This window comes from Ixodes scapularis, unplaced genomic scaffold (genome assembly GCF_016920785.2).
Source record: "Ixodes scapularis isolate PalLabHiFi unplaced genomic scaffold, ASM1692078v2 PGA_scaffold5__190_contigs__length_132052651, whole genome shotgun sequence".
Taxonomy (NCBI): domain Eukaryota; kingdom Metazoa; phylum Arthropoda; class Arachnida; order Ixodida; family Ixodidae; genus Ixodes; species Ixodes scapularis.
This window is the reverse complement of record NW_024609880.1, coordinates 101,630,965-101,646,276: the sequence shown is the minus strand read 5'-3', so window position 1 is coordinate 101,646,276 and position 15,312 is coordinate 101,630,965. Positions and strand designations below refer to the sequence as shown.

Below are 15,312 nucleotides of genomic sequence, written 5' to 3'. Positions count from 1 at the left end.
CCTTCCGAACCGACTGTTTTCCAAATTCTTCTTGGACTGGCTTCAATAAAGATGAAACCAAACTATAGTTCAACCCAATTCACAGAAGAGTTCCCTTACAACCAGAGGAAATGGTAAAAAACCACCAACAGCAGGCTGGATTAAACAAAAATATCAAAAGCTAGGGTTCGACAGGAGCTACCAAATAGTGGAAAGCTTCCAAGCCTTCAAGAGAAATTGAAAAAGTACAAGTGATTAAGACGTCAACACAGTTATGACCACACCATTCCAAATCACCAAAATCTAGTTTTGCATAGCAAGAATAAGGCATGTATTTCCATGAATGAATAACTGTGCTAAGCAGACTTTTGGCAAGTTGACACGGATCCATCGGTTGCATACAGAACAAGCAAAATTACAGCAACGCAAACAGGCTACCGTGACTCAGGATTGCTTCACAAAACCATTTCTTGCATTGATTATCATATTGTGCAAAGCAAACCCTCGTTCTGGTGACCTGTTGCTGTGGTTTTTGGTTGCACAGAATGCAACCAACAACTGTCTGAATCAGGCCTTAACAGCACTGAACATAACCTGGTGCCACAATGTCAACATCAGCAGCTAATACGCAAGGAAATCTAAAATACATAAGCTTTTTCAATATAAGCTCCTTAAACAAAGCCCAATTATACCAACCCCACAAATAAAACCCAACTCTTAAGTGTTTTTTTTTACAACCCAGTTTAACTCCCATCCAAAACACAGGCTCCCTCACTTAGACTTACCTGTGGCTGCAAGATGGTCAAACGCACACTTCAGGTTGGTGCGCAGCTGCCTTGAAGAAGACCCATATTAAAGGGGGCCTCCCACACCCTCAGCTGCTTGTGCAGACAGAGGAACAAGAAACCCCCTTCCCAAACCCGAAGAGCCCTACACCAGACGCCTCTTTTAAACTACGAGAGTGGCCCATGCAGCGGCGTTGTAAATCGTGGTGGCAGCGCCGCTTGATTGTGCCACACATACCGGCATCTTCGGCGCTCTCCACGCCTGACGTGCAGTCGTCTTCGAGACCCCTTCGCTACGTGCTCAGCCGCTACTTCTACGCGCACTCGGGTGAGACCAAACGCTTCCGGCTCTTCTAAGATTCGGCCGACGTCTTGGAGACCCGTCTGCGGGGGGACTAGGTTTTCTCTCTCTTGGCATTTTCAAACTTCAACTTCAAACTTCACAGACACACCAAAAGACACCCATCTTCCCTTCTCTTCACTCTTTTCCTTCTTCCAAGCCCTTGAGGGGGTTTAAAAAAAAAAGAGAGGAAGGCAGGGTTAAAGGTGCGAAGTAACAAACCACGTGACACTTTCTCACACTCGTTTATTGGCTGCAGCCAGGCATAGCTACGAGAACAATGCGTGCCTCCGGCGGTGAGAGGGCCGCGTCGCAACAAACACAAACTGACAAAGGCGTGGGGACGGGCTTCCCACCACGGCACATTTATTTGCACAGTCGGGACCAGGCTAGTTTTTGTCACAGACGTGCCCGTACACTTCAACTAAAAAAAAAAAAGAAAAAAGAAAAAAAAAGCCGTAAAGAAAACTTGAAGTTTCCTCAAAATTACAAAGTTTTGCGATGCATTTTTTGCTCCTGCTGGGAAATGATAAGCATGGTGGCAGGGACAGTACAAGGGGGTGCAAAAGGAGTTTGGAGGTTGATGAAAGAGGAGCGATTTTTTCGAGCGCCTTAGTAGTATCCGTACCTCCGGGGCGAGTACGAGCGAGAGCGGGAACGGGAGTAGCCCCGCCTGCCCCGGCTGTAGTAGGGAGAGGGGGAGCGGTCCCGATAGCCACCCCGGTAGCCACCGCCGCCGCCCCCACCGCTGCGACCTCCTCCGCCGCTGCCCTCGCCATAGCCTCCACCACTGCAAGACACAGACGTACCGACCACTCGAGGACGCTGCTCTGCTGCTTCGAGACAGTTAACACGTTGCCTCTCGGCAGTGTTGGGAAGTACTTTAAAGACATCATACTTGAAGTGCAGAGAGTTCACAAGAAACGAGAACTGTGTTTTTTTTCGGCTCAGGTAAATAAACGAAGTGTCACAGAGAGCTCCAACTTTGTGAAAATGTGACGCCAGCGGTTGGGATGGAACGCGAGAGTTTAAGAACATGACGTCACCTGGTTCAAAAGATAATTGAGAAGAATGAAATTTCTCCACTAGCCGACGTCCAGCTAAGCCTAGTATCGTCGAAACGAGAAATGACACTGTGGTGCCAGTGATATTCAATTAAGTGAAAAAAAAAACTTCTCGGCTAGCAAGAAAACAATATCCTTGTTCTTGCTGAGAAGTTTTCTTAAATTGAAATAGATGCTACATTCTCCCACAGTGTCATATCCTGTTTTAACGAGATCAGGCTTAGGTGGACGTCGGCTCACAGAGAAATTTTTTTTCTCAATTATCTTTCGATCAAGGTAACGTCACGTCCTCAAACTTTTGCGTTCTATTGCAACTGCCAGCGTCACATTCTCATGGAGTTTGAGCTCCCTACGATGCATATTATATTTACCCGGGCCAAAAAACACGGTAATCATTTCTCGGAAACTCCCTCTACTACTTCAAGTAGGTTAACAAAACTTGTACTTTAAGTACCGTATTTACTCGCATATTGGTCGATACGTCGTATAGGTCGACCCCCTAACTTCGGGACCCCCGAAAAAAGAAAAAAAAAAGTTGAAAAATATAATACCGGGATTCGCGTATTGGTCGACCCCCCAGTTTTGATGAGGCGATTTTTGAAAAACAGGTCGACCTATACGCGAGTAAATACGGTATGTTATATCCGAGTATGTACTTGTACTTATGGTTTTCTTGTACTTTCCGAGGAAAGTACACCTTTCTCCCTACTTCAATGAACATTCCCCAAATTTGGTCTCGTTAAATTTGTATCACAAAAATATGTTTTGTCAACCCCAAACAAAAAATGGCGTATCGTCATGTGAAAATGCGCTACCGCCTTTCCTACGTCATCGGGTAATTTCTCCGAGAAGTAATGATGGCTAGAAGACTATTCAAAGTGCCTTTATAAGTTTATTTGTTTAAGTAGTTTATCAGCGAGTAAAACGACTACTCTGTGACCATTTGACTTTATGCAATATTCGCCGCCAATTCCGACAATAAATGATGCACATCTGATTACCCCCAGGGCAAAAGTTACCCTTTAAAATAAAAAAAAACAACAAAAAAAAACATTCTACAGAGGGATGGAAGGGCACAATAAAAGATTGTGCTGAAAAGCACCCTTACTTTGAATTGCCCTGCATTTATTGTACTTCACCAGGGATGGGCAAAATACATGCAAATATGTATCGAAATACAAATACAAAATACTTCGTCAAAAATGTATTTAATTACAAATCTAATTACATTTTCAAAAAAGCATTTATGTACAAGATACAAATACAACCAAATGTATTTGGTCTCCTTCAAATACTTTTCCAAATACATTCCTCAAAATTTGCGTCAGTGACTTTAGGGCACCTGCAACGGGTTGCTGGGTATCTCATTTTAATTTTGCATCGCACACTCGGGAGTTAGTGTGCGAGGCTCTAGTAACGGAATAGAAATATAATCACCAAAAAAATTTAATCAGCTTGGACGTAATACGTGAAAAGAGTACAGAGCTTCAAGCAGCTTTTTTTGTCGATTACATTTTGGTATAGACCAACAAAGAACCTAAACTACCAAGACGCGCAGCACTAGCTAGAGAATTTTTTATTGTTGCAACTCGCACCAGTTACGAAAATCTGGACGACCCGCGCATTTAGAATGTTTCAGGCAAAAATATGGATGGAAATCAGGCTGGAAAGCATCACAAGTTGTCACAGGCACTTATTCAGCCAGTCTGCCTGCGAAAGTCGATTTCGTCACTATTCTTGCCCTGGACGAGCACCGTAATCACAAAGTCACTAAACGCTTGTGCTTGATTGAGAGACACGGCATTCGGAGCAGAACATAGTTTTCTTCCTGCTCTGGGCAGTGCCTTTAAAATAAAGCCGGAGGAGAAAAAGAAGAAAGTTCCATGGCCGAATAAAGGATGGAAACTATATCTTACAACCACATGCATAAAAACAACCAAACTCAGCAGGTGGGGCGCTTAACAACAGTTTCCTCCGATTCGTCATTTTTTTGTTTTCTCGATTTTACCTCTAGTACACTGCGAGAGCTTGCAGAGTCTCCCAATGCTCGATGCCAGGCAATGGAACAAGCCGTGCGAGCAAAAGAATAAAAGAAAATGATAAGTGACTGGTGTTGAGCACTCACTAGGACGGCTTGCCCATGTAGATCCCCGGAGTTGGTGTGTGTGCTCGCTGGGTGATGGAGTAGTCCACACGGATCTTGCGGCCGTCGATCTCCAGCCCGTTGCAGCGATCCTTTGCCTAATTCACGGAACACACTTGCTCAGGGAAGCTCCTCCCAAGACTACGCCATTTCTTTGTTGCACCATTTTCTTCTAGTAAGGTACGTCGCTGGACTAGTTGGTTCATCTTAGTGAAACATAAAATAGCGCAAAAGAAACGGGTACATGAAGTAAACGGGACAAGCTTTATACACTTCATGTGCACGCTTCATGAATTAGCCACCCGCAAAAAAAAAAAAACAATGACTGATGACCAACTTACCATAAAATACCACAGAAGTGCCCACTATCAATGTTCCCAAACTTCTGAGTTCTGCAAATTATACGTTAAGCGCCCAATCTGACCAGACAAGCACCAATGTCTACATTAGTCTAATTTTCAGTGAAAGTAAGCTGGGTACTCCCCCGGTATTCCACGGTAGAAACAAACCTTTTTGTTACTGAAGGGAGGTTTCAAATGGTACTTGTCCTCCGACTATAAGGCACAAAATCATGGGCTCGACAATCACGATCAGTGAGCGTGTCTCTGCCAGAAGAACCCCGCACACCGGCCAAGAAAAAGAGCAAGACATGCCTCGAGGCAGCAGACACCGCAATATGACACTCACCGCCTTTGCATCCTCGACGTTCTCGAAGTACACGAACGAGAAACCACGGGATCGACCAGACTGAAAAAACCAGTCAAGGTGGCACAGTTTACCGCCTAGGTCACTAGCCTTGGTCCCATCCAAAAACCAAGCATTTGTTTTCAGCACTTTAAATGTGAATATTGCAAACGACATATTTTTCGTGGGCTTAATATTTCATGATTTAGGTCAAAGCTTATGTTTGGGAATAATTTGTAGGTTCTAATTTTCGAGACACGGTGGGATCTCAATATAGATTGCAATGTGCTTACATTTTACTGGAATTGTTCATGGGACCTATTTTTCGTAAACTGTAGGCGATTTGCAAAATTCAAAAAATTGGGTTCTTGCAAAAATTAAGTCCCTTATAGTATATAAAAACAAGAAAACAGAGATAACAAAAGGTAAGCCTGATACCAAAAAAAAAAACAAAAAAAAACAAAGCAATGGTTAGGTTAGAGATTATGCAGTGAACATCCTACAGCACCTGCTCAAACAGCACACCGTCGTGGATCACAGTAAACTCTAAGCAAGGCATAACGTATGTATGTGGCACGACAGTTCCCACTACACTTGTACTTGTCAAAGGTTGCCCAATTGTTCGATCAACTCCTCCCAGACAAGAAGGACATTTCACCTGAGCGTCGTAGACCACCTGCACATCCTCGAGGGGTCCATACTTGGAGAACACTTCCTTCAGGTCCCTCTCCTGCGTGTACAGACTCAGGCCAAACACCCCCAGGCAGCGGCTTGCATTGGGGTTGTCCTGCAGCCCACAGAGGCACAAGAAGGGCAGTCAGGGTACTGACAGCTAGACATCGGTTTATAAATGAATCTCACGACAAACAATACACTTAGACACATTCTCCCACATCAAGCATATTTTTCTGTAGTGCTCTCCTCACTTGTAGCCCTTCCTTAAAGGGGTACTCCACCGATTTTTTGAGCTACCTCAACTAACTATATTTTCTGACTCCCCGGCCTTTAGCCTTTCCGGTATGCTATTTAGCATCGCGAAATTCATAATAGGTATTGTGAAATCGGCAAATGAAAATGGTGCAAAATCCAATATTCAAATATTCGCGCACTTTTCAGTGCCGTGACGTCAGTGGAAGGCAGGCTTGTCAGTCGGGCAAGCAGTCTAAAAAGTAGAATATGCCAATCATTTGTTCCGTGCTGGAGCGCGGATACGGGAGCGAGCTTCCAAAGCACTCATTTGACACCAAGAAACTGCTTCAAATCCGTTGGGAACAACTTCTGTAGTCCAAAAAGTTAACCCCTGCCTTCCACTGACATCACTTTTTCGTTGTTGCCAGTAGAGACTTTCAGTTTGAAAAACATGGTGAACACCAAAACTGTAAATTCAATAACTTCGCGAAAAAACAATATTTTGACCTAATATTTGGGACACTATTTTAGCAATGTTTGTTGGTTAGTTTAGCAAAATTTCAAGCAAATCGGAGACAATGAAAAAAACGGTGGAGTACTCCTTTAAGAGCCATCAGTGAGTTGGAGCAAATGTGTAACTTTTGCTCGAACTTTTCTGTGGCAACTGCTACAGAAAAGGTGAACAGGGGCCAGTACAAGGGGTTCCACTCTTACGAAAGGTAATGCTAGCTATTCATTTAATTGCTGTTTTGAAGATGCTACGGTACACTCTAGGAAAGAGCTGAGACTCTTAGCCTTTGCCACAGTCAGAGTTGAAGTAAGAAGCAAGGTCATTATATTTAAAAAATATATATGCAAGAACAAATTTTAATTTCATGGCACTCCCTAAGTAATTTAAATATGGTCGGTCTAGTTAGAGATGCTACTACATGTTTAAACAACTGCCCCTGGCTTTAAAAAAAAAAAAAAAAAAAAAGCACCAATCCCGGTACAAATAAATGCAGCCATACCCCATACTCCCCTTAAGATTTCCCGTTAGACTACTGTCCACCTCATGATGGACTGCAAAGGATGCTATGAGATATCGGAGCCAATCCAGTGCCGTGAGAGTGTCGCCCGATCTTGGGCATAGCAAAGCGCCGAGCGTGTAGTCACGCAACACATTCACGGCACTGGGGTGGCCGGGTGGTTCGTAAAATCTGCTGCAGTCTTTGGCAACAAGAAACTGAGCACCTCTCGAATTACTGGAGCGACCAGCTTACGATGCACTGCACTCCAACGTTTTGCTAACAGAGTTTTTCTTTGTGGTACATAAATCGGCGGATGCTGAGGACACACTCACCCGACTTCCAATGTGACGGCGCCTGTTAGACATGGGAGAACGACTGTGGCTCCTGCGAAGTAGAGGCACCACCAGTGTCAACCACCCATCTCGAATAACCAACATGACAATCGCCCCTCTTTCCAAAGAACACCTTACATACAGACACAGCAAAGCCAAATACAGCACAAAGATCCTACAATATTCCTTTAAAACTGGGCCCAGGTACACCAACTTTTTAAAGGACTGTGGCAGGCCACACCCCACCGCATTAGGGGAATACAACAACGAAATTCTCGCACCCATTTTATTGCCTAAACATCAAGCGCATTCTGGTTGCACCACGGAGGCACCAATTTCTTGCTCAAAAAGATACCAAAACGTTTTAAAGGAATAAACTGAACGTTGTTACGTCACTCTGAACATAAAACTAGCGCCGCTCCATGGAAGCACGGCAGCAAGCTGCGTGCCCGAAAGACCTGTCAAACTTGGACGAACCGGATTTTTTTTTTCTCCTGCGTCTATTCAACTCCTGCGGGGAGGGGCAACTAAAACAGTCAGGTTGTAATGCGTTGACGCCAAAAAGTGGCAAAGCTCAACCCCACCAGCTTCTATGAAGCCTTGGTTGTGAAAGAAAGCATTGGCATGGTTGTGAGCCTTGGAACTTGGTGGCATCAAGGCATCACAACCTGGCCATTTTAGCTGCCCCTCCCCGCTCCCTGCAGGAGTTGAATAGGCGAAGAAGAAAAGGAAAATCCAGATAAAAACAAGTTCAACAGGGCTCGCGCGCACGCAGCTTGCCGCCGTATTTCCGCGATGTGGCGCTGGATTTAAGTTGATGTAAGGACATTCAGTTTAATCCTTTTATATAATGTCTCGATGTTTTTTCAAGCAAAAAACTGGGGTCTCAGTGGTGTGGCCAGTAGGTGGATGACAGACAATAATATGGGTGTTGAAATTCTGTTGCGATATCCCTTTAACATAGTGTGGCAAAAGGTGGCGGTGCGAGCACAAAGGTTTGTCCCATATCTCATGAGCAAAACAGAGTACCAGGGCCTGTTTGCTCGAACACTAACTGCGGCTAAAGTTAGCGGCAGTACCTAGGAGAGGGAATTTGAAATCATGTGACTGGGCTCGGTAGGGATGCGGGGAAACATGGGCGCTGCCCTGGGGAGTGAGCGCCGCTCTCTTTGGAACTAATATGTCGCTGTAGCTGCAATATCGGGCGCGTTAGTCAGCAACGAATGGTGCAGGACGCTTTCGCTTTGCCTTACCTCACTTATATCGCAAAGCATGAGCAATGACCTCGCCACATTTTTTAGATAGTCTTAAGATCCTGGCCATTCCTAAGCCTAAATGAAAACGATAATTCTCGGCATGGCAACGTCTTTGGAAAGTGGATTGCCTTGACTCAATCGGCCGGGTATTGACAGCACATAAAAGCAGACAGCGTCCCAATAGACCTTTTTCAATATTACCCAAGCATCAAGAACGCTGGAAGTGTAACTCTACGGTCCGCATGCGCTGGTCTTCCTCTTATAAAAGATTCTAAGTAAATAATCATAATATGGCTTTGACGAACGACCATGCAAGGCAAAATTTGTTTTAGACTTTCTTGCTTTAGAACAATTACTACTGCAGATGCCAGCACGTGCAGCGTGTGACTACAATCTTAGCATGCACCTCAGTGCTTGGGAAATTTAGAAAAAGACCTACTGGGACGATGTCTGTTTTTGTGTGCTATCAATACCCGGCCGATTGAGCCAAAGCTTTTCCAAAGACGTTGCCATGCCAAGAATTATTGCGTCCATGTAGACTTAGGAATGGCCAGAATCGAAAGACATATCTAAAAAATGCAGCGAGCTCATTGCTCACGCTTTGCGATTTAAGTGCGATAAGGCACAGCGAAAGCCTCCTGCACCATTTGTTGCTGACTAACGCCCAATGTTGCAGCTACAACATAGTTCCAAAGCGAGCGGCGCTCACTCACCGGGGCACCGCCATGTATCCCTACCGAGCCAGTCACGTGATTTCAAAATCCCTCTCCTAGGTACCGCAGCTAACTTTAGCCGTGGTTAGTGCTTCGAGCAAAGGAGCCCAGATGAAGCCAAGCTCCTGTAATCGCTTTTCAAGGTAGTGCAAGTATGTACGGGGTGGCATAGAATCCATTTGGGAACCTCAACAGGTTTAAATAAAGTTTTCAAATCACCAGCGTGCTGAAGTAAGTTATTGCCTCCTTGCCAGTCGGCCAGTCTGTTATTTTTGTCCATGCAGAAAGCTTAGGCACACTGGGATCTACCGGCATCTGTTGCAACCAGGGCCGTAACCAGAGGGGGGGTTAGGGGGTTCTGACCCCCCCCCCCCCCCCCCCGAAATTTTTTTCTGGGTACGGCCCAAACCCCCCCCCCCCCCCCCCCCCCCCCCCGAAATTTTTTTTCTGGGTACAGCCCTGGTTGCAACTCCTATGAATGCTTCTCATGAATTCAGTACCCATGTTGTACTCCCAAGCCTGTACAAAAACCTACACAGAGGCAAAACAAGATATACACAAGTAAGTACTTCCATGTATATGTCCCATTTTTCCTTCGCCTTTGCAAAGGGTTTTCATATAAACTTGGCAGCGAAGTATTGACCAAGATTGCAGAACCAACTGCCCCCCGGTTTCCATGCGAGAGATAGCTTCTGAACAAACAACAAATAACATGAAACTGCTTATTTATGTACATCATGCCAACACTACTGGACACAACTTCCTCGCATGTCTCAGCATTGGGGTATCATGCGAAAATGCCAGCCGCTTGTTTACTTTCACGATATTAAATACTAGGTCACCCAAACAAGAGTGAAGGATGGCTGATATGAGGGGAGCAGTCCCAGAACAGACAATAGCAGTTAATTCTGGGACCTACAAGTGTTTTGGACTCCAGCTGGGTTTAACAACCTACTTCCCTTTCCCAAGATCAGACGCCTAATTACGGTCAACGATTCCCCTCGGACCAGAAAGCAACGGCCTACAGTTTGGTATAATGGTACTATGGCTACAACAATCACCTAAAGAGCTTGCTCGCAACAAGAGTGTTCTAACTCCTAGATGTTTTAGCATATACAAAAAACCTGACATCTAGCTAAAAGGCATACGAAAAAGATGGACTACCAGGCTAAGGTGGAATGGAGACCAAATGACCAGAGACCTCCCCCCCCCCTGCCAGCTACAACTCACTTCAATAAATCGCCGTGAAAAAGGCTTTAGGCAACAAACATAGAAAAAGAGAGCCAGTCTGTGGCTACATCAACCCATAAAAGTCACCCCTAACTCAAATGAACACAGAACTGTCAGGAAGAAATAAGCCACAACATGTTTCACACACTAATAAAAAGTGTCACATGATAACCCAAAGGGGCAAGTAGACAACCGAAACAAAAAAACACCGTTAAAGAAAACATGGGGGTCCCTTCAATGCCCAACGGACATCCAAAAGATGCATGCATCACACTGCAGTACGCCTGGGCACATAAACCCCAGCAAGCACTTGGAGTATTTTTTTTTTTTTGTTCCCCATGGTGAATGCAGTAAAAACACTTGAAGGAAAACTAGCCCTCACCCATGTTGGGAGCCATCTTCAGTCATGTTTCTGGAACCAAAATTTCAATGTACATACACTTTGCCAATTAACCTTTTACAGGCAACCCAAACAGGAAGCCTAACGAACGACCGGCGGACGTTCACCAAACCCAAGAGGGGGACATGCTTTCGAAAACATAGTTCAACTCCCCCTGTACCCTCTGTGGCCTCGACTCTTATAAACAGTCCAGTACATCATGTGCAAAAAAAAAAAACTCACAATCTACCGGCACTTGGTCTCGCACACTGTACTGCCAGTTTTCTATATAGACGATAAACTAAGAAAACTAATATCAAACAGAATGCCTCGTGTGGCGAGCTAGATAGGTTATGATACATAAGGCAGCCAAGAACTAGCCAAAGAAATTAATTTAATTTAGGAGCAATGATTGCCATACTATTTGGACTGAAAAAATGTGCTGGCGAGTCGGTATCAAGCTCGTGAAAAATGTTTGCAGCATTTGTGCTCGCATGCAGGGAGGCCTGGCCTATTTAAGATACACGATCCTAGACAAGCTGCACAATTGAGGCAGAAAGGCCCCACATGACACATGAATATAAAGAGCCAAGTGCTGCGCTTGGTCCTTGTTATTGGTCTGCCAGCTCTCACTCCCAGCTAAGATGCTTGACAAACCGAACGTAATGTTTTATAACGTAACAGTACATAAAGAGACTAAACCCTACGGTCAAAACATTTGCAGTGCAAACGTTGAATGCAGTGCAAATCTTCCGTGAACCTTTAGAACTTACCCAACAATTATGCACAAGGGGAAGGGGAGGTGTTCAGGTCTGACCTAACAAGAACCTCTCCAACGAGGAGATAACATCTTGGTCGAGCACAAGTGTTGAAAACCACGAGATTACCAAAAGCAGCGAGTGTCAGAAGCATGGTGCGCCGTGCAATCAATTACTTCATGCCGAACTCGTCTCCCTGGGTTGCAAGACGAGGACCTGGTTCCTGGCAATAGGTAAAATCTCTTAAAAAGCACACAAATTACTCCAAAAAAAAAAAACGTTTTGAAGGACAAAAATCTTAACACGACACCAAGTGGACACCGTGCAGCCGGGGCAAATGTCAGCTACTCGGCCAGACAGATCGGAGCTGCAACATGCAAACCACGTCATGCACGGTCACAACTTCCACAGTACTGTACCGTCGAGAACGTACACGACAAATATTACTTGACATGACAATCCTGCGACATCGGAGCACGCGCGCCCACCACCCAAAATAGACATGCCGCTAAAGGCTGCATTTTGCAGGGCGCCGACGGTCTTAGAGACAGAGGCATCATCAGGAGGGCTTCACTCACCTCCTGCCACGGGAGCTGCAACCAAACAGGAAAAAAAGAAAACGTCAGGAAAAGTAGACTTGGATTGCCAAGCCGGCAACGAGACAGCCTCAAAAACGGTCGCCACAAACACCCAACACGTGGGTTCTCAAAGTGGGAACCCCAGAAGTGCTCTTGTGCGTTCCCCCCAAGCTCCCAAATTTCACCAAACCTCCCTGCCACAAAGTGTTTTCCCAAGTTTGAGCATTGTTTTTAGCAGGTCTGAGCCGCCCATTGATGCACAGCTACGAGCCGCACGGTTCATACTGTGCACATCATTGTTACGAGGTTCAGAGGCTTCTGCACCGCTTTACAACATCACCATCGAGTCTGCGAAAACTACATCAAGCTTGAGAGATAAAGGTTCACATCAAGCTTGAGAGATAAAGGTTCCAAAGATTGAGCGGTTCCAGCGATCTTCTCCTTTTGTTAGTTTCTTGAATGATTTAAAGACTGCACATACAGTCAAACCCTGTTATAACGAACTAGCATCGTAAGCAGAAATTTGCTTGCTATATGCGATATTCATTATAAAAGTACACACAAAAATTGACGCAACCGTTCCCACAATCAACCCGTGCAAGCACGTACAAAACACTAAGATATTAAAACGTGCTATTGCAGACCACGAGATCCTTACCTGTCACTAAGCAGCATTAAAATAAAGATCAGAGCATGAGGATATCAATTTGCAACACGAGAAACAACGTTAGCTAGATTTATCAATCCATTTATTTGAAGACGTGATTTTGGGATGTTGCCTCTTCACCTGCAGCCACCATGCTGGAGCTAACTGCTGCTCGCGCTGACATCATCATGCCCTAACAGACACGCCAGACTGATTGCATTCGGTTGAAGAACCTGACCAGACACCGGCGAATTTCGCGCCCCAACATCCGAGTACAGAGCCTCTTCTACGTCCGGGTTGAGGCAAGGCCTCAGACTTTTTCGGTCAGTCTTGACGGCGTTGTTTGCATAGCAGTCTTCGATCTGCCTTGTACTCAGGATGGTAGATATCGTGCTTGGTACAAGCTCAAAGTCCACTGCGATGTCTTTTCTCTTCCGACTGCTGTCCACTGCCCTCAAAACCTTCACTTTTGTCTCCAGGGAGACAGCTTTTCGCTTCAACGCCATTTGCCGCTCCGCTACGAGTGGCGTGGTTGGCCTGTCTTCACTGGCTCTTGATGCCTCGTATAGAGTCCAGCTGCGGCGCAACCGCCGTGATTCGCTCGGTTCATAGGTGGCGCTAACACCCGAAACGCGCATTTTTGTACATCGGGTGATCTAAACTTTCGGAATTTTTCATTTAGAAATATCTTTTTGTATTTTTTCTGCTTTTTAATAACCTTCATAGTATTTTGTGACGCAAGAAAAGTAGGAATTGCTTCGCTATAACCGATAGCGTGTCAGATTTCACGGTTTCGGTATATAACTAGAACTCCCACCCAAATAAAGCATGACCAACCAAACTTTGTGATTAGTTCGCTATATCCGATAAATTTGCTATATCAGTGTTTGTTACAAAGAGGTTCAACTCTAATAACCAAACATTTGCAGCTGCCAAGCTTCAGAACGGAAGTCTCCAAACCCCAGCCCGCTGGCCAGATCCAGCTGCGGGCAACTGCGGTCTTTCCAATGACGCCCGGCCCGGTGCAACAAACGCAAATACAAGGACGGAAGAAAAAAAAGTGAAAGCGTAAGCTTGGATATTAGAAAGAAAGAAAAAATCTGCATAAAAATGAGGGCTCTCGCCATACTATTTGTTTTACATTGTTATCACCAGCATCATTATTCTTAGTTCCTCGTTTCCTGTCTGTAACTACCATCTGTGTAATAACTTACATATGAGGTGTGATCAAAAAGTTCCGGGACTGATTTTGTAGCATAAAAAGAGAGGGCAGCACAGTACGCGCCGTCGAAGGAAGGAACCTTCGTGTCCTGGTATACCAAAGGGCGTCGCTCTGTGAACATTTGCAGCTGCGCTACACGAGTTTTTGTTTCCAGATGTACAGGCACAATGGCAATTTCACCGTAGACTGCAAACCAGATCAAGAGCGAACATCAATTCTGCGTCAAACTCCGCAAATATAGAACAGACACCTTTGAAATTATTCAACGGGCTGGTGTCAAAAAGCACTGAATTTTAGGAGGCACTCACGCTTCAGGAACGGCAGAACGTCCCTGAAAGATGAAGAGCGGTGGGGCAACCTGATCACCCCTCTCCTTGACTTCAGCGACGTTCTGTCACTCTTGAGGCAAGAGTGACACTCAGAGTACCTAGCACACCTCACTTCTTTTTGACATGAGCCTTCTAAATCATTTCAGAGGTCTCTGTTATAGATTTGCAGAGTTTGACGTAAAATTTATGTTTGCTCTCACTTTGGTTTGCAGTTTATGGAGAGAGCGCCATTATGCTCGTGCATGTGGTAAAAAAAACTCGTGTGGCACAGGTCCAAATGTTCAGAGCAACGCCCTTTGGCATAATGATGTAGGAAGGCCCCTGCCTTTGACTGCTGCACACGCACAGGGTGTCTAGCAAATTATTATTTTGAAATTCCCCGACTTATCCAGGTTTTCCCTGACAATTTCAGGTGAAATTTCCTGACCAGTGTAGAGGTGGTTAAATATAAGAGCATTACAACATTATGCATTGAGCACTGTGAGGATCATTTTGACCGGGCTTAAGGGAGGACGTGGGTTCTCAATAATTATTTTTTGTTTATTGGTCTATCTCAATGATTTTTCTGCACAGGCATGCAGTATATTGTGCTGATTTCATAACTGCGATCAGATTTCAGATATCACTTCTTTGTGAAAAGTAGGGGTGTGCGAATATTCGAAATTTCAAATAAGAATGAAATATTTTCCTTATTTGAAACGTATTTCATTCAAAAATTGCATATTCGGAAGTTCCCGAATATTCAGGAATACAGCGAATATTCGCAGAAACTGCGAATATTCGAGCGAGTAATGAATAATCTGCCTGCCACGCATTACCTTATGAATATGTTTAGTCACTGAGAAAGGTGTATGAAGCGTGCGTTATCGGTCTGCTACGTTTCTATCTGTCCGATGGCAGCAAGACAGAATCAGTTTCGGTTTCTTTTTCACCAAGCCCTTTGTTGTGCGGCACT

General features: G+C 44.8%; 1 protein-coding gene across 3 annotated transcripts in view; it reads right to left on the bottom strand.

The window, feature by feature from the left end:
- Positions 1-1,332: 1,332 nt before the first annotated feature.
- LOC8035444 (transformer-2 protein homolog alpha) overlaps positions 1,333-15,312 on the bottom strand; it is a 30,871-nt gene continuing 16,891 nt past the window's right edge. Inside the window, exons 4-10 of one of the 3 annotated variants that reach the window (XM_029966035.4) lie at positions 12,161-12,175; positions 10,828-10,857; positions 7,247-7,298; positions 5,654-5,782; positions 4,999-5,058; positions 4,294-4,409; positions 1,333-1,894 (exon numbers count right to left, since the gene is read on the bottom strand). In XM_029966035.4, coding sequence (XP_029821895.1) covers positions 1,717-1,894; positions 4,294-4,409; positions 4,999-5,058; positions 5,654-5,782; positions 7,247-7,298; positions 10,828-10,857; positions 12,161-12,175 — 580 coding nt within the window. In that variant the 3' untranslated portion in view covers positions 1,333-1,716. The remainder of the gene's footprint in view (positions 1,895-4,293; positions 4,410-4,998; positions 5,059-5,653; positions 5,783-7,246; positions 7,299-10,827; positions 10,858-12,160; positions 12,176-15,312) is intronic. The other 2 variants (XM_029966036.4, XM_029966037.4) reach the window with 2 other exon arrangements.